A 26168-nucleotide genomic window follows, 5' to 3' on the forward strand; every position below is an offset into this window, starting at 1 on the left:
TTTGTTTGTTTTTTTGAGACGGAGTCTCGCTCTGTCGCCCAGGCTGGAGTACAGTGGCGCGATCTCGGCTCACTGCAACCTCCGCCTCCTGGGTTCACACCATTCTCCTGCCTCAGCCTCCCGAGAAGCTGGGACTACAGGCGCCCGCCACCATGCCTGGGTAATTTTTTGTATTTTTAGTGGAGACGGGGTTTCACTGTGTTAGCCAGGATGGTCTCGATCTCATGACCTCGTGATCCGCCTGCCTCGGCCTTCCAAAGTGCTGGGACTACAGGTGTGAGCCACCGCGTCCGGCCCCTACTAGTTATTTTTAAGCTCCCATGTAATTCCAAAATGAAGCCAGTTTGAGAATCACTGATAGTTCTTGCCCTGATAGTTGTCAGGCGCAAAAAGCCTACAGTAATAAGAGCTTATTGTGATGGCTTGTGTCAGTGATGGATGTGGTCACCACCATAGATATAATAAACTTGGGTATTATAGTTACCAGACCATGTCTGGCATGACTGAAACCTAAGTAAGATGCTCCCTATACTGTGACTGTGAGTGTAACTTTCTGCAGAGATGTGGTTAGACCATTTTTAACATGAGGCAGGAAATTTGCCAGTAGTGATTATGACCTTGCCTTTAGCAGGGTAGCTTTGTAAGAGCTGCTTTCATTCTGGCAAAGAAGAAATAGAGAAAAGTTTTTTTGTTTTTTTGTTTTTTTTTCTTTGCTAGATGGTTTAGACTTTTACAGTTCTTTAGCCCTAATGGCATACTTTTTATAAAATCAAGGACAATTTATTCTGGTTGTCGAGAGACAACTTGGATATAAGAGAGACAATAGTATTTGCTTCAGAGTAAATAGTTTTTCTGGATTGGAGTTTTAATAAGAATAAGCTGACTTTCTTGGCTCTTTCTGTCATACTCATCTTGAGATGCACAACCTGGAGAATCCTTTTAAACTTCTTTGGGTTACTACTCTGCCCCAGAATTACTCCACAGAAAGATCCTGTGAGTTTTTGTTAATGTAGGTGTTGGTTCATCAAGAGAAAGTGATAATCAACCAGAGAAATGTTGGGTTAAAAAAGAAAGAAACTGAAGGGACAGCTCTTAAGTTTGCTTAGGAAACTCATGCCATAGCTTAATAGGGCCTTCCAAATGGGTATCCTAAAAGGTTTGTTTGGCACAGGGAGGACCTCAAAGACTTGCTTTCTGCCTAGCATTTCCCCTTCCTCCAGACTTTTAGGTTACATGGAATTTGCCCTTCAGGGCCCAGTCATATCATAGGAGGCTGTGGCTGGCAGGCTGGCTGTATCCTCTGGCCAGCGAAGGCTGTTGACACTTTCCTGGCAGCTGCTCTCCTTGAGTCGTGTTTGAGCTCAGTGCAGCTTTGTCTGCATCCTCTGTTTATTTGTGTGCATTTATCTTTGCATGTGTCCTGCTACTACTTTTTCTGTCTTTATTTCATTTAAAAATTTTTCTTTGCCATCGTTCTCACCTTCTGGGGACTTGCTCCCAGCAGCTGTGGATCTTTCTGGTATACTTGGTATAGTTGGAAAAAATGATGCAGTCAAATGCCAGATCAAAAGCAGATGGAATTGCATATGCATGTTTGGGTAACTCCTAATCCATTACTTTTAGTCTCATTAATAGAATTAAAGCAATTGCAGAAACATTTTGACCTTTTGACCACTGAAAGGTGCACAATATTGACTTAACTGACAAACCCCCTCTTGAGCTTTCTGTCCCAAAAGTAGCAGAAGCCTCCTGGATAAATTTAGGAATCTCAAAATCTTGTGGGAGAATTATTTTCATCAGTGCTTCTCAAAAAGGAGAGGTCATGGGACTTACTTTATTTCTGCTCTAATTAGACATTGTCAGTAGTAAAAGAGCATAATTGGAATGACTAACATTTTGCCTCTGGTGGTTGATAAAGCACACAATTCTCCCATTTTATCCCAAATTCTGTCTTTAGTTTGAAACAAAATTGGCATTAGAGGACTGTGGGTTGTGAGCTTGAATTGATAGCAATATTACATTTGAATATTTTGCACCTCTCACACAAAACATGCTAGCATTTGCCTCTTTCTTACATAAGAAACATCTTCCTGTGCTGGCTGCCATTTTAATGAAGTAGATACTGCATGCGTTGCTTGGTGCAGGCTCCTGGGGTAGGCACAGTGCAGCGTCAGGGTCCCCTATTTCTCTGTGACTGAGCCCGAGTGCCCCCTTTACCTGGAAATGGCTTTTGGCTGATACCTTGAGCGATTTTTAGTCTGCTCTGTTACTTTCACTGTTGGCTCATTGATTTGCATGCAAGAAGCTATGCAGATGAAAAACTTTTATTAAAAAGCTTATGTGTAAGGCAATGGATGGTTGACAAATGCAGAATCAGAACGATAGGATTGAATGCCTACAAATTGTAAAACCATTTGAAGTTTAAACTGAAATAATAGCAGTGATATTATTGGTATTCATCTTGCCAGAGCTTCCACCAAATGCCTGCCACATTTTCTTGTTCACTCTCCTTACAACCTGGAGACCCTTCCTTCATGGCACACAGGGGATTGCCAGTGTTTAAGAAATGACTTCTCCCCTCTCACAGTCACTGGGGGAAGGTGTCACTGATTAGACCAGTCAGTCTTGTTTGTGGGGGAGTATGCCTGGATTCTGACTTTTATTAGCCCCCAAGTGTTGCTGCTATTTTTCTCATTTAAATTTCAGTGGTTTTATGTGTGGTTGTCCCAGTCAGGTGCCCGTCTGCCAGTCACCTTTCTGATGTGATCGCTTGTTAACCCTTTAGAACAATGACAACGAGACGGCCCTGCATTGTGCAGCGCAGTATGGCCACACAGAGGTGGTGAAGGTGCTCTTAGAGGAACTGACGGACCCCACCATGCGCAACAATAAATTCGAGACCCCTTTGGACCTGGCAGCACTGTACGGGCGACTGGAGGTGGTGAAAATGCTCCTTAATGCACACCCCAACCTCTTGAGCTGCAACACTAAGAAGCACACCCCTCTGCACTTGGCAGCAAGGAATGGCCACAAAGCCGTGGTCCAGGTCCTCCTCGATGCTGGCATGGACAGCAACTACCAGGTAGCAGGGTGGGTGGGGGCTCCTCCAATCTCAAGAGACTCAGTCATTTTACAGAAGGCACAAGGACCATGCTGCTGGGCTGTGCTCTTTATTTAGCACGTTTCACATCATGTTTCAAATGCTTCCATTTGCTGACTCATTTTAATGTGACACTTTAAAAACAAATGAACTCCTCAACGAGTCTATTATTTTTTTGTTTCTTTTCAGGGGGTAATCCGTAGTCATTAAACCCTGAAAAGATGTGCTTATGGACTGGCTCTCAAAACCAGAAAAGTTTCATTATCTTCCTATCCATGTGTTCCCACTGCCACCATTTAGCGCCTCCAAAGTCTCATCAGCTTGATGATGCCAGCAAGAAATGCCACATTTCCTTTCTTTGTTAGCCTTTCCCATTCAGATGAATAATTCCTTAGGTTTTGTGTTGACCAAACCGCATTTGAAGTGAGGGTGTTTCTCTTGTACTTTTCTTCTCATTACTCCTTCCACCCAGGAAGGTAGAGTTCTGAGGCATTTCACCAGTAGATGGCTCTAAGAGTAACTGTTCAGTTGTTCACACGTGGCCTGCTGGTGGCACAGCCATGGCCTTGGTGTATGGGCCACAATCGTGGTTTTGGAATCCACACAAGAAAAGCTGGAAAGATAATGACAGAGGGCTTTGTGTAGTTTGTTTTATTTTGTGTCCCTTCTTGTCTGTGTCCCCTTTGTCATGTGAAGCCGCACCAAACTGTTCTGATGACATCCCGCTCTGCGCTCTCGTTTGCTTTCCAGACGGAGATGGGCAGTGCTTTGCATGAGGCTGCTTTGTTTGGCAAGACCGATGTGGTGCAAATCCTGCTGGCTGCAGGTGAGAGGTCGGCAGCGCTCTTGTCTACACAGCATGCCAGGGTTGGGATTGTTTCTCCCTAGTCCCCTAGGGGGATTTTTGCTGGCTGTGTTTGAACTCAATGTATGTGTATCTCCACTGGTTGATTACAAGTGTGTAAACTGTTCTTGAATAGCTGGATTAAATGGCTCTGGATGAAAAATGTTGGCCATGCTGCTGACAGCCTTAAATGTCCTAAAATTCGACCCTTTTGGAGGCTGGCTTGAAAATGCTCACTCCCCTGGTCCACCTGGTGTGCCTTTCTAGGAATTGACGTCAACATAAAAGATAACCATGGACTGACTGCCCTAGACACTGTTCGGGAACTGCCTTCTCAAAAGAGCCAGCAAATAGCAGCATTAATTGAAGGTATCATCCTTTCTCCCTGTCTGGGTGACCAGGGGACACACGAATTGAACCAAGCCATTTGTATTTGGTGCAGCACTTTTTATTTTTTTTTTTACTCTTTCCATGTAGATCACATGACTGGAAAAAGAAGTACAAAAGAAGTAGATAAAACCCCCCCACCCCAGCCACCTCTCATCTCCAGTATGGACTCCATATCACAGAAGTCTCAGGGTAAGGTAACTCTCCCCTATCAGTAAAGGGGTGCTCAGCTTGGAAAGAGTTGAACATTCGTGGGCAGAATGGAAAAATCTTGATTTAAATAATAATTTTGGGGGGTTGTGAGTACTTAGTTTATATTCAGTTCATTTTTTGCCAACTACTATGTGAAGTTTTATTGGACTTAGTTTATGCTTTTGACTGTGGGCCTCTTCTTTCCTACTTTATTTTAGCCTCCACTTTTCCAGTTGGCTCTGTGAGATCTATTCTGGGATGTGTAGTAGAGAGGATCATCTCAAGATAAATTCAAATCTCAGTGAAACCTTCTTTTTCTAACACACAATCACAACCTAGTGCCTTGTACATAGTTGACGAATAATAAATTTTTTTTTTTTTTTGAGATGGAGTGTCACTCTGTCATCCAGGCTGGAGTGCAGTGGCGTGATCTTGGCTCACTGCAACCTCTGCCTCCCGGGTTCAAGCGATTCTCCTCAGCCTCCCGAGTACCTGGGATTGCAGGCACCTCCCACTGTGACCAGCTAAATTTTTTTTGTATTTTTAGTAGAGACAGGGTTTCACCATGTTGGCCAGGCTGGTCTCGAACTCCTGACCTCGTGATTTGCCTGCCTCAGCTTCCCAAAGTTCCGGGATTACAGGCGTGAGCCACCGTGCCTGGCCAATATTTAATGAGTATCATCTGATTGGTAGGTGGGTACATGGCAAATTTTGATAATATATCATATGAGCAACAAATGTGGTCTGGATGGGAGCTTATGGAGTCCAGCCTAACTATCAGTAGTCAGGATCCACCTTTTCAGATGCATTTAGCAGCCTTTTGGGTCCTTGATATGATGAATACAAAGATAGAATAAAGATTGACACCTTTCCCCAAATATAGATCACAATAAAGAAGGCTAGAAAAACAGAACAAAGCTAAAAATGAAAAAGGGAAAGGGATTTCCCAGAGGAGTGCAGGGCGATAAGGGCTAAAGGGTGCCCAGCTCTCTGTACTGTGGAGTCCTCGTCTTCCTCCCACATGCACTTTTTTTCTTGACCTCATAATCTGCTAGTAATGGGATTAGTAGTTCACTGACCTCTTCAAGGATTTTACATTTATGGTTTTGATTATTTACAGGTGACCCAGAGTTGCCTGGGCTCTAACAGTTGGTAACTTTGCAGAGTCACACGTTTGGATTGCAGGTGCTCCGAGGCTGATAGTTATCTAACAGGCCAAGCTAACAGCTGCACGGGCCTCCAGCTCAGAAAGCCTTTGCCGTCCTCTATTTTGCTTGAGCATGTGGAGGCTCTTATTAAAGAATGTAAAGGGTAACTTAAGTTTTTCAGTTACACCTTGCTATATCTTATGGATTAAGTTTATGTCATTATGGTATTGAGGTATTTTGGGACTTTATAAAGGTCTTGGGAGGTATCCCTTATAGATGTCAATGGTTTTTCATATTAAAGAAAAATCTGTTTAGATCTCAGGGTATAAAGAACAGCTGAAACTATATGTATTCTTGTCCGTGGAACAAAGTAATCATTTTCTAGCTCTGGGTTAGTGTTCGTGAGCGTGGGTGACTAAAGAGGCTTTGGGTTGCTGCAGTGGTTGGAACCTGAGATTCTGCTCCCCTTTAGTGACTCTCTTGCCCTCCATCCTCCTCTCAGGTGATGTGGAGAAAGCAGTGACTGAACTGATTATCGATTTTGATGCAAATGCTGAAGAAGAGGGTCCCTACGAAGCTCTGTATAATGCCATCTCCTGCCATTCATTGGACAGCATGGCCAGTGGGCGATCATCTGACCGAGACTCCATGAACAAGGAAGCTGAGGCAGCAGGAGTGAAACCTGCTGGAGTGAGGCCTGTATGTGACCTGGGGCTTACACCTCCTGGGGGCTGTGTTGGCTGGCTGGCCCGTGAGGTGATGGGGCACGGGGAAGGGAAGTGTGATCCCTGGAACCAGCTCATGTTTCCGAGGCCTGGAGCCCACTTGTTCTCCTCTTCTTCATGGGGCTCTGCTGGGTCTCTCTTGCTGAGTGTACTAAAACTATACAGATCACACTGAGGTAGAGTTTCATTTTTTCTAGTTTCAGTATAAGCAGCTTGCATCTTTATGTGACTTCATTGGCCTTAGAGCAAACTAAAGCATCTTATTTCTATTTAGCCTTAGTGTTGCTTCTGTCTTTGGAATTTTTGCTGTATATTGTCTGTTTTCTCTCTGAAAAACAGAAACATACAGTGAAAGAAGCTCACTGAAAGGAGTTTCTATCTGTCCTGAGTGTATGCTCACCATCCACTTGCCCTGAAAGGATTCTCCGTTTGGATTTAGGCAGGTTCTGGATTCAACAGGGTTGTAGCAGGGCTTAACATTGTATTTATTAGTCTGTGGCATTCCTATTTTATCTAATTATAATGCCTCTAGCCATTGAGATAATAGGATGAGAACAACTCTGAATTTTTCCTTCTCAAGGTCCACTTTCCCATCTTTCTGTTTCTTTCTCTAGTACAGATCCTCCTTGACTTACAGTGGGATTATATCCCGATAAAGCCATAGTAAGTTGAAAATCTCATAAGTCAAAAACGCAGGCAATACACCTAACCTACCAAACACCATAGCTTAGCCTAGCCTAGGTTAAATGTGCTCAGAATACTTACATGAGCCTACAATTGGGCAAAATCATCTAACACAAAGGCTGTTTTATAATAAAGTGTTGAATAGCTTATGTAATTTATTGAATACTGCACTGAAAGTGAAAAACAGAATGGTTGTGTGAGTACTGGAAGGACAGTTTCTACTGAATGCTTATTGCTTTCCCACGATGATAAGGTTGAAACATTGTACCATCGCAGGTCAGACAGTCTGTACCTGCTTTTACTTCTAGTCTTGTACATTGTTCTCAAGATAACTTACCCCTGGCTTCTCCCCTAGGGTTATGTTGGGAGTGTAGGCCTGAATCACTGGTCCCACTGACCCTCCTTCCTCCACTGCCAGGCACAACAATTTGAGGTTTGGAGCACTGCCCATTAGCTAAACTGACCATTGCTCTAATGAGATCCTAGTGCTAACCCCATCTGGAGACATATTTTCAGGCCTATGTTATTTCTTCCTGTTGGAGGGGCTGGCCTTTCCCTTTTGGTCTGAATCTGGCTTGGGACCATTTTGATGATCCTTTGGCTGCAGGTAGCCTTGTTTCTTGCAGGTGTGCCCTGGGAATGGCCTTATGGTTCTTAGAGTGTTCTTTTTCATTAGGCTCCTTGCTGTGCCCTGCTATGCCCTGAAACACCATTTTGGTATGGATCTTGGAAAGTCCTGCAGTCTAGTGGTAGTCCACCAGAGTGGGTGTTATCAAGGACTGTGACAAAACTCCTTGTGAGCGGTGAAAGCAAGCGCATGTGCTGAGCACCACCAGTGTAGCGCTTCCATAGACAGCTAGTTTTTTTCACTTATTTTGCTTTTAGGCACAGCTCAATTAAGCAAATCCAGGTTTGGAGGAAGGTGGTGTTTTAATTGGTACTTATAGGTGATGCCCATTAGGGGGCGCTGGAGTCTTTGCAAGAAGCCGCTCGGGGTTACTGAAGAAAGCTGAGAATGAGTTCCTGTGATTGATTTACACAGGTCTCTTTGTTCCCTCCTGCTGTCCTTGTGGCCTCCTTCTCTCCCTCCTGTGGTCCTAAGCAGAAACGGGTGGATGCTTTGCCATTTTTACTTGTGTATGTTGTGGCTGTGCTGTCTTCCTGGCCCTTGGTAATTAACTATGGCAAAGGGCCTGTTTACCTCTCGGTAAATACAATGGATGGTATGTGTAAATCACCGCTGTACTTCTAGGCCCTGCTCCAAAGTTTTCACCTTAGAAAAAAAGAGACACAGGTATTTCTTTTTCCTTCCAGTGTCCCTGGTGATTGTTTCTTCCATGAAAAGCTTCCATATTGTTCTTTCTAGGCTGTTTTGGCCTTAGGAAGGCTTCTAGGATGAGTTCTTTTTGTTGTTGTGTTTCCTTTTTGTTTTTTTTTTCCCCCTCAGTTACTTGGTTGTCCCAGGGTTAGTTAACTGGTGATGGATACAGGTCTGCTCCTTTTGCTGTTCTCTTCCTTACAAGGTGGCACTGGGACCAGGTTCCTGCACTTCTGGAGCAAAGAAGGGTGGGGAAAGTGGGACTTAGTGGGACATCTGATGTAAATAGCTTTGTTTGGCTTGAGCATACAGGCTTGTTTTGAAGTTGTTGCCATTGGGCATCCATCTGGTTCCAGGGTCTATGGGAATGACCGACTTATCAAGATAGAATACTGAGCAGTGAAGCCCATTTTAAGAGAGAGATTATGGATGCCAAAATGCTAATGTGGGTAGCTCCTAAAACATGAGAAACATCTTTCCATGCAGATTTTGCTTGGGCTCTTGCATAACTCAGCGTTCTGTGCTTTGACTTTCTGAAATACTCCTGTTTTAACAACACAGTGAACAAACCTACAAGCCAGGGAATGAGCCTGCAGGACAGCTCTTGTTTTGGGTTCCCCACTCCCTTTAGTAGGAACGCTGATTCTCAAGCATGACCAGGGCTTTGGAATATAAACAGTGCTAAAGGCCCTGCAGGTACAATGGCAAATATCTCTTCAGCTTTCAGTTTTCCTTCATCAGGATCATCCTGTGTATTCCTGAAATTGTTTACCCATGATCTAACTTATCCTGTGTCACCTCTTCAGTGACTTTCTTATTCTAGAGCAGGGGTTGGCAAACGACAGTCCACAAGTGTCTGTTTTTGTAAATAAAGTTTTATTGGAGCACAGCCACATTCATCTACATATCATCTGTGGCTACTTTTGCATTATAACGGCAGAATTGACTGCAAAGCCTAAAATATTCACTATATGGCCCTTCCTTTTAAAAATGGGTTTAGATGGGCTGGGCACAGTGGCTCATGCCTGTAATCCCAGCACTTTGAGAGGCCAAGGTGGGTAGATCACGAGGTCAGGAGAGTCAGACCATCCTGGGTAACATGGTGAAACCCTGTCTCTACTAAAAATACAAAAAATTAGCCAGGTGTGGTGGCGGGCACCTGTAGTCCCAGCTACTCGGGAGGCTGAGGCAGGAGAATGGCATGAACCTGGGAGGCAGAGCTTGCAGTGAGCCGAGATCGCACCACTGCACTCCAGCCTGGGCGACAGAGTGAGACTCTGTCTCAAAAAAAAGTTTTTTTCAAATGGGTTTAGATGAAATAGAGTTTCCTATGATACTTACTATTGAAGGAGGCAACCAAGGATAAGAGAACAGTTTGAGCTTTTTGCTAATAAGTGGGAATAGACCAGTATCAGAGCGTTAACGTTTCAACAGGAATTAACATTTTTGTCCTTGATTACTTTCCTCATTACTTCCTCAGTAACTTTGATTTGTTAGAACAAATTTCACAGGTTGATTTCTTTTGATCCAGTGTTTGCTCTTTCTAGAGTAGACTGAAAAGTGAGCCACTGATTTTCCTAAGGTAAAGTTTTATATGTCAGTATTATGAAGGAAATTTTCTAACAAGGCAGTTATGTGTTCTCAGTACTGGCGTTTCTCACTGTGGTCTAGGATACGAAAGAGGTGTTTATGATCTCTGCTACAGACATCAAAAACCATAGAGCATGCTAATTGAATTGTGTATGTATGCACAGAGTTCTTCATCTGTTCAGAGACTAAACCTTGACTTTAGTCTCTCAGGGGAATTCCATACATTATTCTTTTTCATTTCTAAGGGCTAAGATGAGGGCAAACCAAAAAATTCGATACTTGAAAAAAGAGATAGCAAAATATTTATTTTTTTCTCTTCTGCAGAGGGAACGTCCACCACCTCCAGCAAAGCCGCCGCCCGATGAAGAGGAAGAAGACCGCATAGATAAGAAGTATTTTCCCTTGACAGCTTCCGAGGTAGAGGGTTGTGGGTTTATTCCCTATTGCTGAAATTTGAGTTTGTTGAAAAGTGCATCAATGCGTGCTTTAAAAGACTTTGCTTTCTCATCTTCTCCTCAGCTCTTTGGATTATAAATTTGTATTATGTGTACTAGTAATCTGGAATAAGACCTTTCAAACTCACAAAGAATTTTAATATAGCTCTCACAGACAGGCCCAGTATTGATCTGCCATACCACATGGAAAGTAAAATGTACATTTTTCTCCTGGCTCCAATAAGCTGAACAGTCTCACTTTTTGCTTTTAAGCCTCTTGTCTTTTGATACAAGATGTAGAGCTTCCCTTTAATCACTGTTCCCTAGACTGTGCCTCATTAGCAAGCTTTAGTGCCTCTGCCCCAAACATCTTATTCCTGTTTTTGTATTTTTTCCTGTTCATTTCACATGAAGACTCTACACCAGGACAAACATGAATTGAGCCCTGAAGACTCAATTAGAAAAGACATAGGAATTATGTGGGATGGCCGGGGCTGGAAGATCAAAGAAGTTGATTTGAAAAGAATAGTCTACCCTTTTGAAAAGGAAATGTTATCATGAGGCAAATAACTCAGTCACTTAGAAGTGTGAAAAAATTGTGTTTTCCTTAATCCTTCATCTTCACAATGCTCTGCTAACACTTCCTGCCATTAGGAGAATATATCTATGGAATATTTATTGAAAATATTACATAATTTTATTAGTCATTTTGTAGCTCATTCAATGCCCTATTCTCCAATTTAAAAATCAGCTAATATAAAACAGTTAATTACTCTCATCACTTTATCCCTAGAAGTTAGAGTTAATGATTTTTTACAGTATTGCCACGGACCATGGCAGGTTCTTTTATTCAGTATAAACACATGGAACCAGAAGGATGGCTTTAGTTTAACAAAATGTTTAAATACAAGGAAGCTCTTTTAAAAATGTAAAAGTCAGTGTTGGAGATAGGGGAAGATTTCTATGCTAGGTACAAATTCTGTCCTTAATTCTTTCCTTTAATTACAAAATGCTTATTATAATGTCTCATCTAAGGGTTTCTAGATTTGCAGCCTGTTATTACCACCTCTGGATAATAACCCATTTCTAGTAGATCCAAGTGCACGTAGTAAATCCTTCCATATTTTTATATAAATAGAAGTTTGTCTCATTACCCCCCTCCTTTTTTTTTTTTTTTTTTTTTTTTTTAACAAGGAGAAGCCTAATAATAAGCATATTCAGTTGGGGCTGGTTCTCTGTAAATGCCTTCTGCCCCTCTTTAACAAGGACTTGAGTTAAAATTCATAATGCTTGGGCAAGGCTCTTAAAGAAACACTGGATTATACCCAGAACTTTCTATTCTCCCAAGGTTTTCTAAAGCATACAATGTGGCAATAACACAGTGTCAAGAAGTGGTGGCTGGTAGAGAGAAGGGGAAAATCTTCATATTACTCTCCTAGATGGGAGAGTTTGAGATACATTTTCTAAAACTTGCTTCTGAATAGCCTGGAATTCTGGATCAGTTGGACCAGCATAGTCAGTATTTGGAAGATGGTGAAACACTGAATTTGCTAATTTACTGGTGATTATAGGTACCTTAATATAGAGGTGATATGGCCTGCATGTGATCCAGGCAGATTTTGTTCATATGCTGTAGTTTGTAGTCTGAATGGTCTTCTTCAAAGTGTACTATTATGTATATTTTTTGGACTTTGTTGTCTTTCACTGTCTTTCCTTATACTGTTAAAGCTTTAATACCCTAGACCCTATCATATCTCAGAAGACACTGACTTCATCAAACTTAGGCTTTTGTCTTTGGCAAGCTATCTGCCCCAATATTTGTATTCATATTCCTAAGCCTGGTCATTGTCAGATGACTCATAGAAGCCTTTAGGGGAAGCCAGAGTATACCTAGCTCTAGGAGTGCTTATCAGGTTAATGACCTGATCATGAAACTGGCTTAAAAACATTAGACACATAGACTCACGCACATACACATGCTGTGTAGATGTTTTTGCCCACAGAAGGGGCTGCCAGCTGCATCAGGACTGGCTGTAGTCTTCTCTGTGCTCAGATGTGCTAAATATTCATGGAAGTTGCAGCTGCTGGAGTATCTCTTCCCAGAAAGCTCCCACACCCCAACTGGACATTCCATTGGTCACTGTTAGGTGGTGACTGCTCATAGCTTTTCTCTGCAGCAGAAATGTTGCTTTCCACATAGCAGAAAACACACACACACACACACACACACACACACACACATATATACATATATACATATATATATATATATGGCTTTGATTTATTGCCAGCCCTGGAGGAAGGGGGAAAAAAAAGATTAAGGAGTAATTTAGTAAAGAGCAGAATCCTTTCTGTTGAAAATCAGTTAATTGCCGTATTGACTATGACACAGGGCTTCTGGAGTGGAAGCTAAGAAGGCTCAAAGAAAAGCAGTTTATTGCTTTATTGTGAGGATTTTTAATCCCATAGCTGGTAGGAGCCAGCACCAAGAAGAAATGATCACTCTACTTGTCATCTGGGTATGAGCAATTGGATGAAGAAAAAAATGAAAGAAGAAAATGAGGCCAAACTGGTCCAGAATCAAGGGAATTGACTTTTATGCCCATGGCTCTGTTGTGAGCTTTCTGTATAACCTTGGACAAGTCCCCAGACCTCTCTGGGAACCAGGTTTGTCATCTACAAATGAAAGAGCAGAACCAGGTGCTCTCTGGCTGTTACTGTGATGGTTAGGATCCCTTCCAGCTCTGGCATTTGATGGTTCTCTGCCTCTATTTGTCCTGCACAAGAACTAGGCACAGAGTGAAAGCAGGTCTGGTGGGCCTGATTTGCCACATGGAAGTCATCAACCCTCTGCTGCGTAAGAAGAAAGGATATTATAGGCTGGGCATCCAGGCTGTCAATTACCTACCTCTGAAGGAAGCATGCCCGAGGCTATATGAGAGCTCTTCCTGTGTGTAGAACACTCACTGAATAAGATTTCCAGGGCTCTGTGTAAGTGATAGCTGTAGGTGCGTAAATCTGCAGAACACAAATTCCTGCCTATGATGCCTGTGGTATTAAGTTGACACAGTGTGAACTGTTTAATGGTCCCTGTTTGTTCCCTTAATTGTGTTCCTATGAAGAGGCAAGGAATAAGTAATATGAGTAAATGGCTCATTGTAGTGAAGTAGCTTTTAACTTCCAGGTAGCTTGCTGTAAGTGGAGGTTCCTGCTGTGCTTAGCAGAATTTTGGAAGGAAACTGTCATTTTGCCTTTAGAGTGGCAGCCTTGTTAACAGACAGGAGCTGCAGTTTCTCATTTAGTCTGAGGCTACTAGAGTCCTTGTTGTCTCATTAGGCACATAACACAGTGAGCTATGCCTTGAGAAGCAAAAACCCGATGAACCACAAACCTGATGCATTTCCAGTGGGCTGAGGGACATGTCAGAGGAAGGAAGTCTCTGTGTTTGCCAAGGAATCACATTTTTAGGGTAGCATTATTTGTTAGCTGGAATTGGGAATTCCCCTCCACTCCCACCCCCTTGTTTGTAATACATTACTTGTCCTAGCCAAACTGATCAAGAAGAGATCCTGAGCCTTGGTTTGCTGTTCTAATAAGTAGGATTTGTCTTAATACTAGCTTATTCTTTTTTTTCTTCTTATTTTGCCTGTGAAACAGATTGGATTCTTAGGACAACTGGGCCAGAATTATCCTCTAAAGCAAGGATATCCATTCTCTCTCACAGAGTGGCTGTAGCACTAATTGGTGTCTACAGCTTGATTCGAGGGAAAGCGTGGCTATTCTGGTACCAAGACACGCTGTGGCCATCAGGCCCTCAGCTGGTCAAAGCCTTACAGTTGCCAGGTGTAGGAGCCAGCTCTGGTTCCGTTATTTCATCAGAGACACTTGACTGCCTGGATTAGGAATTTCTCAGTAGACAGCTGCTTTTCCCCCTCCACACTGTAATTCAAACTTTCTAGCCACTTGACTCTTCAGAGCAGAGATTGGTGGAAGTAATTTAAAATTGTGTTATCATAAAGGTTATAGGAATCCAGTTTTGGGGATATCCTTCGCTATAACCCTCAGGACCTCTGAAGAAAAGCTCACAAAAATAGAGATGGCCTTACAGACAAGTTTGTTTCTAGTAAACGTCAAGTGTTGAGGGTCAGTTGGAAGTCATTTTGGTTTCCTCCTGAGGAGGTGGGAAGGATTCCAGTCTTTGGATAGCATATGTGCATATTAGAAAAGAAACATGGAGAAAGAGGTCTGCCTTCATGATGGAGCATGAAGGCAAGTATTAGCCTCAGAAAAGAGATGATGCAGAACACTCTAGGCATGGGAGACGCAAGAAAGGAAGGATCTTGGATTTTATTTAGCATTTTTTGAAGACTAAAATCAAAGAAAGGGGAGTTTTTTGTTTTTTTGTTTTTGTTTTTCCTTAGAGACAGGATCTTGTTCTGTCACCCAGGCTGGAGTTCTGTGGCACAATCCTGGTTCACTGCAGCCTCAAACTTCTAGGCTCAAGTGATCCTCAGAAAGGGGTGTATTCTAATCAAAGGCCATTCAGATTAGAGGTACGGGTATATATCCAGAAATGCAGTTGTGATTCTATGTGACACTTGAATTATTCACCTTCTCTTTTCCACCTTTCTTCTTCTTTGATGCAAAAAGAGCCAATGATCTCGAATTTGTTCCACACTGCCTGTCTTGGTATTAGCCACATGCACAAGATACACTGGATATTTCTCTCCCTTAGGTTCTGTCCATGAGACCTAGGATTCATGGGAGTGCAGCCCGGGAAGAAGACGAACACCCTTATGAACTGTTGTTAACAGCAGAGACAAAGAAAGTGGTGTCGGTGGATGGAAAAACAAAAGGTACGTTCCCCACAACTCCTGTGAGAACCAACTCCAAAGGGATTTTTAAAGTTTGTGATCCTGAGTGGAAGGGGAAGATGTCGTAACTATGATATTCCTTGGGCTGTGGTTGTTGGGTTTCACAACGGTCTGGGATGATGGGTACATTATGGCTTTTCATTTCCAATACCTGACCTATATGCTCTAGGTTGGAGTTGGCTGCCACCTTCAGTATGCGAAGCAAGGAAAAGGTTAGGTCAGACTAGGCACTAACTGTGGGAGGAGAGACCACCAGCGCCACGGCAGAGATTGATTTGGGGTCTCAAATCATAAACCCTCAAGTTAATGCTGTGGAAAAACAAGCTCAACGAGTCAGTCCCTTTGGGTTCAGGCTGACGGCACAGACTCTGCTTTTGAGTCCTGACCTCAGAGTGAGACACTCCTGGAGAGGGGCCCGTGATTGGCTGCCACCCTGTAACTAGAGTGCTCTGTCGCCTTGGCCTACTTTCATTGCCTCTGCAAAATTCAGTTTCCTCTGTAAGGGAGTGAGCGCTGCAGTACTGAGATCCAGCCCATCGATATAAGTGCAGTCACAACAGAGGTGAGTGCGCTGCTGGAGAATTTGTGTCAACCCCTGTTCTAAGGAAGAATGATAAGGGGCAATGCAGTTCCCAGTGCAGTTTGAAGGAACTCTTGTGACCTTTCCCAGCTCTCTACAGCTTGCAGGTATTAGGGCCTTCATGGGGTATGCGTACCTTCTTTCAACCCTAAGACATTCCATGGTTCAGGTAAGAACAGAGGATGAGATGGTTTCCTTTGAAATGCCCTTTGCTGAGATCTGTCAGTGGGTAGAGGGCGGCAAAGAGAACGTGTGCATATGCGTATGACATTGTAGACTTTATTTTTAATGGTCCTGTTTAAAAGGTTTTCTCTTGCATGCAGACATTGTGGTCATTTTCATAGTGTTTTTTTTGTTTTGTATTTTATGGTTTCCATTTGGAGCTTTTTAAAAAAGTTATAATTTAGATACAGTAAAATTTATCCTTTTTGGTGTGTAGTTCTGTGAATTTTGACAGATGGAGTTGTATAACTGCCATCACAATAAAAATATAGAACAGTTTCATCCCCAAAATTTTTCCATGTTCTTTTGTAGTCAACCCCTCTCCCTTCCCTTATTTCTCACAACCACTACTCTGATGTCTGTCCCAATAGTTTTGCCTTTTCCAGAATGTCAGTCATATAAATGGAATCATACAATCTGTAGCCTTTTGAGCCTGGCCCCTTTCACTTCACTAATACATTTGAAATTCATCCATGTCGTTGCATATATCAATAATTTGTTCCTTTTCATTGCTAGTATCCCATTGCATGGATATACCCCAGTTTATCCCTTCTCTAGCTGAGGGATATTTGGGTCATTTACAGTTTTTGGCAATTACAAATCTCTATAAACATTCACTTACAGATTTTTGTGTGAACAGAAGTTTTCATTTCACTTAGATATGTACCTATGAATGGGATTGCTGGGTATCCCAGCAATAGATGTTTAACTTTATATGAAATATATAATATGTTTAACTTTGTAAGAAACTACCAAACTATTTTCCAGAGTGATTATACCATTTTGCGTTTCCAGCAGAAGTGTACGAGAGTGATATACATCTACTTGCTATATATATCATCCCTAGCACTTAATATTGTCAGGTTTTAAAAATTTTAGCCATTCTAGTAGATACGCAATGTTAGTTCATTATGGATTTAATTTGCATTTTCCTAATATCTAATGATGTTGAGCATTGATTAATGTGATTAGTTACCATCCTTAATATCTAATTAAATGTCTATTCAAATTTTTGCTCATTGAAAAAAATTAGATTGTTTTATTATTGAGTTGTGAATTCTTTATATATTTTACATACAAATTCTTCATTAGATATGTGGTTTTCTCCCAATCTGTGACTTGTCTTTTTGTTCCCTTAACAGTGTCTTTTGAAGAGAAGTGATTCTTAATTTTGATGAAGTTCAGTTTATCCTTTTTTTAAAAAATGGATAAGGTCACTAATCTTTTTTTTAAGACGGAGTCTTGCTCTGTCACCAGGCTGGAGTGCAGTGGTCCAATCTCGGCTCACTGCAACCTCCACTTCCTGGGTTCAAGCAATTCTCCTGCCTCAGCCTTCCGAGTAGCTGAGACTACAGGCACGTGCCACCATGCCCAGCTAATTTTTGTATTTTTAGTAGAGCTGGGGTTTCACCATGTTGGCCAGGATGGTCTCGATCTCTTGACCTCATGATCCACCCTCCTTGGCCTCCCAAAGTGCTGGAATTACAGGCGTGAGCCACTGTGCCCTGCCACCAATCTTTTCTATGTTTTTTTGCTAAAAATTTTATAGCTTTAGGTCTTACATTTAAGTCTATGATCAATTGTGAGTTAATTTTTGTATATGGTGTGAGGTATGGATCAAGTTTCATTGTTTTACAAACTGGCTATCCAATTATTTCTGCACAATTTGTTGAAAAAGACCTTCCTTTCACTATTGAATTGTCTTTGCAACTTTGTTACTTTTTTCAGAATTGTTTTAGATATTCTAGTTCCATTGTCTTTCCCATTTAGAATCAGCTTATTGATTTCTTCCCCATCCCCACACCCAGTTCTTAGTGTGCACAGCTTGTTGATTTCTACAAAAAGTCCTGTTGGGATTTTGTTTGGGATTATGTTGAATCTATATTGATTGTGAAGAATTGATAACTATATTGAGCCTTCCAATCATCTTGGTAGATTTTTTTTTTTTTTTTTTGAGACAAAGTCTTGCTCTGTCACCCAGGCTGGAGTGCAGTGGCACGACCTCGGCTCACTGCAACCTCCACCTCCCAGGTTCAAGTGATTCTCCTGCCTCAGCCTCTCGTGTAGCTGGGATTACAGGCATCTACCACCATGCCTGGCTAATTATTGATTTTTAGTAGAGACGGGGTTTTGCCATGTTGGCCAGGCGGATCTTGAACTCCTGACCTCAGGTCATCCACCTGCCTCGGCCTCCCAAAGTGCTGAGATTACAGGTGTGAGCCACCAAGCCTGGCCATATTGGTAGATTTTTAATTAAAACATTTAGAAAAGGTGAAGTAGAACACCAATGCCCTCTCTAGTCATTTGATAATAAATTATACTTTAAAAACTAACCCTTAAAAAACAAGCAATTAATGAATGCTGTGTTTGAAAATGGTTCATAGTGAAGGAATAATTTTTAGCATCATGGAGGAGGGAGATTTCAATTCTTTCTTTCATTCAAAGGTTTCATCTGGAACCACTACAAGATAATTGACTCAACCTTTGGAAGAAAGAAAAGTGGAAAGTTAGACTAACTTCATAAGTGGGGCTGGTGTCCTTAGCTACCAAGTGTGCTTGAAAGGGATTTTGTATCCCCATATCAAGAGATCGTCAGGTTAAGGAGGGAACTGCCAAGGAGGACTTTTGGCTACTCATCTGGTCCTCCTATGCTTTGGTTTCTTCCAATTCTGCAATATTGGGCTAAGTGTTGAGAGTGGGTGGTATAGAAGCAGATTTAATTGAACCACAGGCTGTGGGATGCGCCTGCCTCAAGGCTTGTTGCTTAGATCACTCAAAGAGCTTTCAGACAAAATAGCTGAGACACTGAATATGAAAATGGGCTCTGCTAGTTTCTTAGAAGCCTTGCCTATCCTGGTAGCCTGGCAGGAAAAGCTAGACTAGAAGGAGTGCCTGCTAAGGTTGGTATAAATGAGGCACATCAGCAGACCATGTGGTAGGTATTACTGAATCTTTTCTGCATTTCCTTTAATGTCATTGTGTTATGCAGCTTTTATGAATTAATTGATCAGTTTTCAAAAGGCCATGTTAGTGAGACAATCAGAGCTTTTAACCCCTCCTTAGTATAATTTAAAAAACTACAATGTGTGAGGGGTGGTGAGGGAGGAGAGAGACTCTCTCATATTGTTTTATACTCAGAAAAGGAAAGAGAAGCCAAACTAAAGGCAGGTAGCCCGGCACCCAGGAACCAGACCCAAAACCAAGGAACCAGACCCGAAACCAGGCCTCGGCCTGCCTGACCTAAGCCTGGTAGTTAAAATTCTACCCCTGACCTAGCAACTGATGTTATCTATAGATTATAGAAAGACATTGTAAAACTTCCCGGTCTGTTCTATTTCACTCTAACCACTGGTGCATGCAGCCCCTGTCACATACCCCCTGCTTGCTCAATCAATCACGACCCTCTCACGCAGACCCCGCTTAGAGTTGTGAGCCCTTAAAAGGGACAGGAATTGCTCACTCGGGGAGCTCGAATTTTAAGACACTAGCCTGCTGATGCTCCCAGCTCGGATTTTAAGACACTAGCCTGCTGATGCTCCCAGCTCGGATTTTAAGACACTAGCCTGCTGATGCTCCCAGCTGATTAAAGCCACTCCCTTCACTATCTTGCTGTCCGAGGAGTTTTGTCTGCGGCTTGTCCTGCTACATTTCTTGGTTCCCTGACCGGGAAGCGAGGTGATTAACAGATGGTCAAGGCAGCTCCTTAGGCGGCTTTAGCCTGCCCTGTGGAACATCCCTGCAGGGAACTCCAACCAGCCAAAGCGACGTGGATCCTGAGAGTGTTCCCGGGTAGGCATTTGCCCCGATGGGACGCCTCGCCAGAACAGTGTGTGGCAGGCCCCTGTGGAGGATCAGCACAGTGGCTGAACACAGGGAAGGAACTGGCATTTGGAGTCTGGATATCTAAAACTTGGTAAGACTCGTCTTTGGAACTTGCCCACTCCATCTGAGTGGAAGCGTGGCCTGATCACCCACGGTGTGTCTTTATCGGCACTTTGGTTTTGGTTTTGACTTGGTTTGAATTCCTTGACGGGATTGGTCTTGGGAACTTGCCTATTCCATTTGAGTGGAAGCGTGGCCTGATCACCCATGGTGTGCCTGTACCGGCACTTTGGTTTTTGTTTTTGACTTGACTTGGATTGCTTGATACTTTGGTTTTGGTTTTGACCTGGCTTGGATTTCTGGATACTCTGATTTTGGTTTTGATTTTGGTTTGGTGTAAACTACAAAAGTGTGTGTGTGCCCTTTTTACCTGTTCTTTGTTTTGTGGTGTGCATGTGGTGTGAGCATGGTGTTTTGTCTCGAAGAAGCATGGGTCAGGCACAAATAAGCCGACACTACTAGGAACTATGTTGAAAAATTTCAAGAAAGGATTTAAGGGAGATTACTGTGTTACTATGACACCAAGAAAACTTAGAACTTTGTGTGAAATAGACTGGCCAGCATTAGAGGTGGGTTGGCCATCAGAAGGAAGCCTAGACAGGTCCCTTGTTTCAAAACTATGGCACAAGGTAACCTGTAAGCCAAGGCACCCAGACCAGTTTCCATACATAGACAGTTACAGCTGGTTTTAGACCCCTTCCCCTCCACAGTAGTTAAGAGAACAGCAGCGTAAGCAGCTGGCAGAGGCAAGGAAAGACCAGCAGAGAGAAAGAGAGGAAACGACAGGAAGAGACAGAGAGACAAAGAAGGAGTCAAGAAAAGAGAGAGAGAGAGACAGAGAGAGAGGCAGAAAGAGGAAGAGACAGAGGCAAAAGGAAAGTCAAAGAGAGAGGCAGAAAGTCAAAGAGAGAAAAAGAGAAAGAGAGAAATATACAAGTAGTTAAGAAAAAAACAGTATACCCTATTCCTTTAAAAGCCAAGGTAAATTCGAAACCTATAATTGATAATTAAAGGTATTCTCCGTAACCCTGTAACACTCTAATACCACTTTGTTGTCAATGTAGTCAGTGTAAACAAGGGCGTGAAAGCACTGAGGCCTTCCTATCAAAAATCCTTAACCCAGTAACCTGCGGATGGCCCAGATGCATTCAATCTGTAGTGGCAGCTGCTTTGCTAATGAAAAAAGAAAAAAAAAAGCCATCTATACCAATTCTAAGTTAATTTAGACTAAACAAGCTCTTATTAATAGCAAAGGATAATTGAAATCCCCAACTTACAGGGTTTTCAACAAAAGTAAAGTTTGCTAAAAGTTAACAGTGTAGCATGAATTATAGTAACTTCTAATCTTGTGGCCTTAGACAGTCTAGTCCACAGACGTAAAGAAAGTTAACTTAAAAAAAAAAAAAATGGTTATCTTGGAAAAAAAAGGGGGGGAGGCAAAATTTATGTAGAAAGAGTGTTGTATAGTAAATTCTTGTCCTGAAATAAATTAACCGGTTGTTTAAAGAAAAAAATGTTTGTAATAAGTCAGAAAGTTGAGACATGTTGAAGAATTGTCTGTGAAAGTCGTGAAGGAAAAAACGTTATAAAAAAAATTTATGCAAAAAATGTTGTATAATTTAAAAGTAATAAAGCCTCCTGAGTACTATTAAAGAAACAGTTTATGTGCAAGGTGTATAAGGAAAGTAAAATATACCTTTGGTAAAAGGATTATAAGGAGGCATAAGAATGTGGATTTTTACCTACATTAAAAGGTTAAAAAAATTATTGCTTTGAAAGTTTAAGCAAGTTTTAAAATGTTAATTGTAAAAAAAAAAATTCTGTGTGTAAACATATTAGCTAAAGTTAAAAAGATATCATTCAGTTTTTCTGTGAACTGGACATTAAAGTAAAAATGCAACAGGTTTTTCTTAAAGCATCAACCTGCTCTTTAACAAAAATTATGAAAGGTTAAAAAGAGTCTATAAAAACTTACCTTACGGTCAAACATGAAAAATTGGATAAATATGTCTATAAGGTTTTATTAAAATTAAGTTTAACATTAATAACACACTAATGTAAAGGTAAAATTTAGCGTATCTGGTATAAAAATCATACAAGAAGCATTATTAAATATAAAATGGTGTTTAGCTTTCTTTGGTCTAAAAACTAATAAAAATCGGTGCTGAAGGAAACATTCATTTTACTAGAGGATCGTAGAGGTTAAAGACTTAAAACAAACTTTGGCAATTAAGACAGCATACCAAGATGCAAATGCCTGGTTGGAATGGATCAAATATTCCATCTGCACATTAAACAAAAGCAATTGTTATGCTTGTGCACATGGCAGGCCAGAGGCCCAGATTGTCCCCCTTCCACTAAGGTGGTCCTCCAGTCGACCAGGTGTGGGATCCATGGTAGCTCTTTTCCAGGATTCTACAGCCTGGAGTAATAAGTCGTGCCAAGCTCTCTCTGCTATATCTCAAAGTCCAGCACCCTGCGGGTCAGCCCCTGAGGGCCATCCAGCTTACATCTCCCAACACTAAGTTCACTTCCTGTCTCTCACGACAGGGAGGAAACTTAGCATTCTTTGGAGACCTGAAAGGATGCAGTGAGCTTAAGAATTTTCAAGAGCTTATCAATCAGTCAGCGCTTGTTCATCCCCGAGCAGATGTGTGGTGATATTGTGGTGGGCTTTTACTGGGCACTCTGCCGAATAACTAGAGTGGCACTTGTGCTTTAGTCCATTTGGCTATCCCTTTCACACTGGCATTTCGTCAACCAGAGGAAAAAAAAAATGGCAGTTGGAGTTTTAACCCAGACTGTAAGGCCCTGGCCAAGGCCAGTGGCCTGTCTCTCAAAACAATTAGACAGGGTTTCCAAAGGCTGGCCCCCATGTCTAAGGGCCCTACCAGCAACAGCCCTGTTAGCACAAGAAGCAGATAAGCTAACTCTTAGGCGAAACCTAAACATAAAGTCCCCCCGTGCTGTGGTGACTTTAATAAATAGCAAAGGACACCATTAGCTAATGAATGCTAGACTAACTAGATACCAAAACTTGCTCTGTGAAAATCCCCGCATAACCATTGAAGTTTGCAACACCCTAAACCCCACCACCTTACTCCTAGTATCAGGGAGCCCGGTTAAACATAACTGTGTAGAGGCATTAGACTCAGTTTATTCTAGTGGGCCCAACCTCTGAGACCATCCTTAAACATCAGTAGACTGGGAGCTGTATGTGGATGGGTAACTTTGCAGTTACCCCTGCAAAGTAACTCTAAAGAAGACGACAAGCCCTGCTTCAGTCACACCCGGAAGCTGGCTGGTCCACGCATGGCCGAAGCATGAGGAAGCTCATCGCGGGACTCATTTTCCTTAAAATTTGGACTTGTACAGTAAGGACTTCAACTGACCTTCCTCAGATGGGGACTGTTCCCAGTATATACATTAAGTCACTGAGGTAGGACAAAAGATAGCTACAGTACTATTATTTTATAGTTATTATAAGTGTACTGAGACTCTAAAAGAAACTTGTTTGTATAATCCTATTCTATCCAAGGTGTGTAGCCCAGTCTCTAAATGTTATGTTTGTGGAGAAACTATAATAGAAGATCAATGGCCATAATAAGCCTGAGAATTAGTGCCTACAGACCCAGTTCCTGATGAATTCCCGGCCCTAAAGAATCACCCTGATCATTTCTAGGTTCTAAAAGTCTCAATTATTAGACAATATTGCATAGCTAGAAAAAGGAAAGAATTCACTCATTCTGTAGGATGACTTAGTTGCCTAGGACAAAAACTGTATAATAGTACCACAAAAACAGTTACATGGTGGAGTTCAAACCACACAGATAAAAATCCATTCAGTAAATCTCCAAAGTTGCAGACTGTTTAAGCCCACCCAGAATCCCACCGGGACTAGACGGCCCCCACTAGGCTATACTAGATATGTGGACATAGAACCTATGCTAAGCTGCCTGACCAGTGGACAGGTAGTTGTGTTATTGGCTCTATTAAAACCATCTTTCTTCCTACTGCCCATAAAAACAGGCAAACTCCTAGGCTTCCCTGTCTATGCTTCCCGCAAAAAGAAAAGCATAGCTATTAAAAAATCAAAAAATAATGAATCACCCCCTAAGCAAATCATACAATATTATAGGCCTGCTACTTAGGCACTAGACAGCTCATGGGGATACCAGACCCCCAATTACATGCTCAACTGAATCATACGGTTGCAAGCTGTTTTAGAAATCATCACTAATAAAACCGGTCAAGCCTTGACTATTCTGGCCCGGCAAGAAACTCAGATGAGAAATGCTATCTGTCAAAATAGATTGGCTCTCGACTACTTGCTAGCAGCTGAAAGAGAGGTCTATAAAAAATTTACCCTTACTAATTACTGTCTACACATAGATAATCAAAGGCAAGTAGTTAAAGACATAGTTAAAAATATGACAGAACTGGCACATGTGCCCGTACAAGTGTAGTACGGATTCGACCCTGTTTAGAAATTGGTTCCCAGCACTAGAAAGATTTAAAACTCTTATAATAAGAGTTATCTTAGTAATAGGAACCTGCTTACTGCTCCCTTGTTTGCTACCTGTACTTCTTCAAATGATAAAAAGCCTCATCACTACCTTAGTTCACCAAAATGCTTCAGCACAAGTGTACTATATGAATCACTATCAATCTATTGCACAAGAAGACAGAAGTAGCAAAAATAAGAGTGAGAACTCCCACTAATAAAAAGTGAGAGTCTCAAAGAGGGGAAATGAGGGAAGAGAGACCCTCTCATATTGTTTTATATTCAGGAAAGGAAAGAGAAGCAAAACTAAAGGCAGGTAGCCCCGCACCTAGGAACCAGACCCGAAAGCAAGGAACCAGACCTGAAACCAGGCCTGGGCCTGCCTGACCTAAGCCTGGTAGTTAAAATTCCACCCTTGACCTAGTAACTGATTTTATCTATAGATTATAGAAAGACATTGTAAAACTTCCCGGTCTGTTCTATTTCACTCTAACCACTGGTGCATGCAGCTCCTGTCACGTACCCCCTGTTTGCTCAGTCGATCATGACCCTCTCACGCGGACCCCCCTTAGAGTTGTGAGCCCTTAAAAGGGACAGGAATTGCTCACTCGGGGAGCTCAGATTTTAAGACGCTAGCCTGCCAATGCTCCCAGCTGATTAAAGCCACTCCCTTCACTATCTTGGTGTCTGAGGGGTTTTGTCCGCAGCTGGTCCTGCTACAGTGGGATGGGAAATTTTTTAAATTATATTTTTAGGCTGGGTGCAGTGGCTTACTCCTGTAATCCTAGCACTTTGAGAGGCCGAGGCGGGTGAATCACTTGAGCCCAGGAGCTGGAGACCAGCCAGAACAACATAGCAAGACCCCTATCTCTAAAATAAAATTTTTTTAATTTTTAAAAATTACATTTTTATATTATCTTATTAGTATATGCTCACTGAGGAAGAAAAAAACATTTCAAGCAATACAGAAATGAATATAAATAAAATGCTAAGGTTCTTCTCACCTCGCTGTTACTCACAGTTGCTAGAGGTGACCATCATTTGAAAATGTGGTAGGCTAGGTGTGGTGGCTCACACCTGTAATCCCAGTACTTTGGGAGGCCAAGGAAGGAGGCTTACTTGAAGCCAGGGGTTCAAGACCAACCTGGCAACATAGTGAGACCCCATCTCTGCAAAAAGAAAATTTTTTTTAAGTAACTGGCCTTTTTTTTTTTTTTTTTTTTTTTGAGATGGAGTCTTGCTATTGCCCAGGCTGGAGTGCAGTGGCGCAATCTCGGCTCACTGCAGGCTCCGCCCCCTGGGGTTCACGCCATTCTCCTACCTCAGCCTCCTGAGTAGCTGGGACTACAGGCGCCCACCACCTCGCCCGGCTAATAATAGCAAAATAATACCATCCTAATCTAACCACAGAGTTAAAAAAGAAAGTGTGGTATATATGATTCAGACCCTTTGTTATTTTTATACAAAAGTGACTATGTGAAATTCTTTGTTTGTATTTAAGCTAACGTGGGATTATATTTTACAAACTTTTTGTGAACTTGCATTTTGTATTTGCCTTGTCTATAGAGCACAGATACAATTTTATCTTGGTCCTTAAAATCTAGCTAAATATCCCATAACTCATTTTTTCCTTCTCCAGGATTTCTGTTATAAATTATGCTTCTGTGGACATTCTGTACATGTG

At 41.9% G+C, this 26168-nt stretch overlaps 1 protein-coding gene across 5 annotated transcripts in view; it reads left to right on the top strand.

Moving 5' to 3' along the window:
• Positions 1–26168, top strand: part of ANKS1A (ankyrin repeat and sterile alpha motif domain containing 1A) — a 207592-nt gene that overhangs the window by 97572 nt on the left and 83852 nt on the right. For all 5 annotated transcript variants that reach the window (XM_032141614.2, XM_058432144.1, XM_058432145.1 and 2 more), the window contains 7 exons: positions 2786–3082; positions 3851–3926; positions 4212–4313; positions 4422–4523; positions 6174–6370; positions 10313–10405; positions 15158–15278. In XM_032141614.2, the coding sequence (XP_031997505.1) occupies positions 2786–3082; positions 3851–3926; positions 4212–4313; positions 4422–4523; positions 6174–6370; positions 10313–10405; positions 15158–15278 (988 nt within the window). The remainder of the gene's footprint in view (positions 1–2785; positions 3083–3850; positions 3927–4211; positions 4314–4421; positions 4524–6173; positions 6371–10312; positions 10406–15157; positions 15279–26168) is intronic.

This window comes from Hylobates moloch, unplaced genomic scaffold (assembly GCF_009828535.3).
Source record: "Hylobates moloch isolate HMO894 unplaced genomic scaffold, HMol_V3 SCAFFOLD_20, whole genome shotgun sequence".
In the NCBI taxonomy this organism is placed as follows: Eukaryota; Metazoa; Chordata; class Mammalia; order Primates; family Hylobatidae; genus Hylobates; species Hylobates moloch.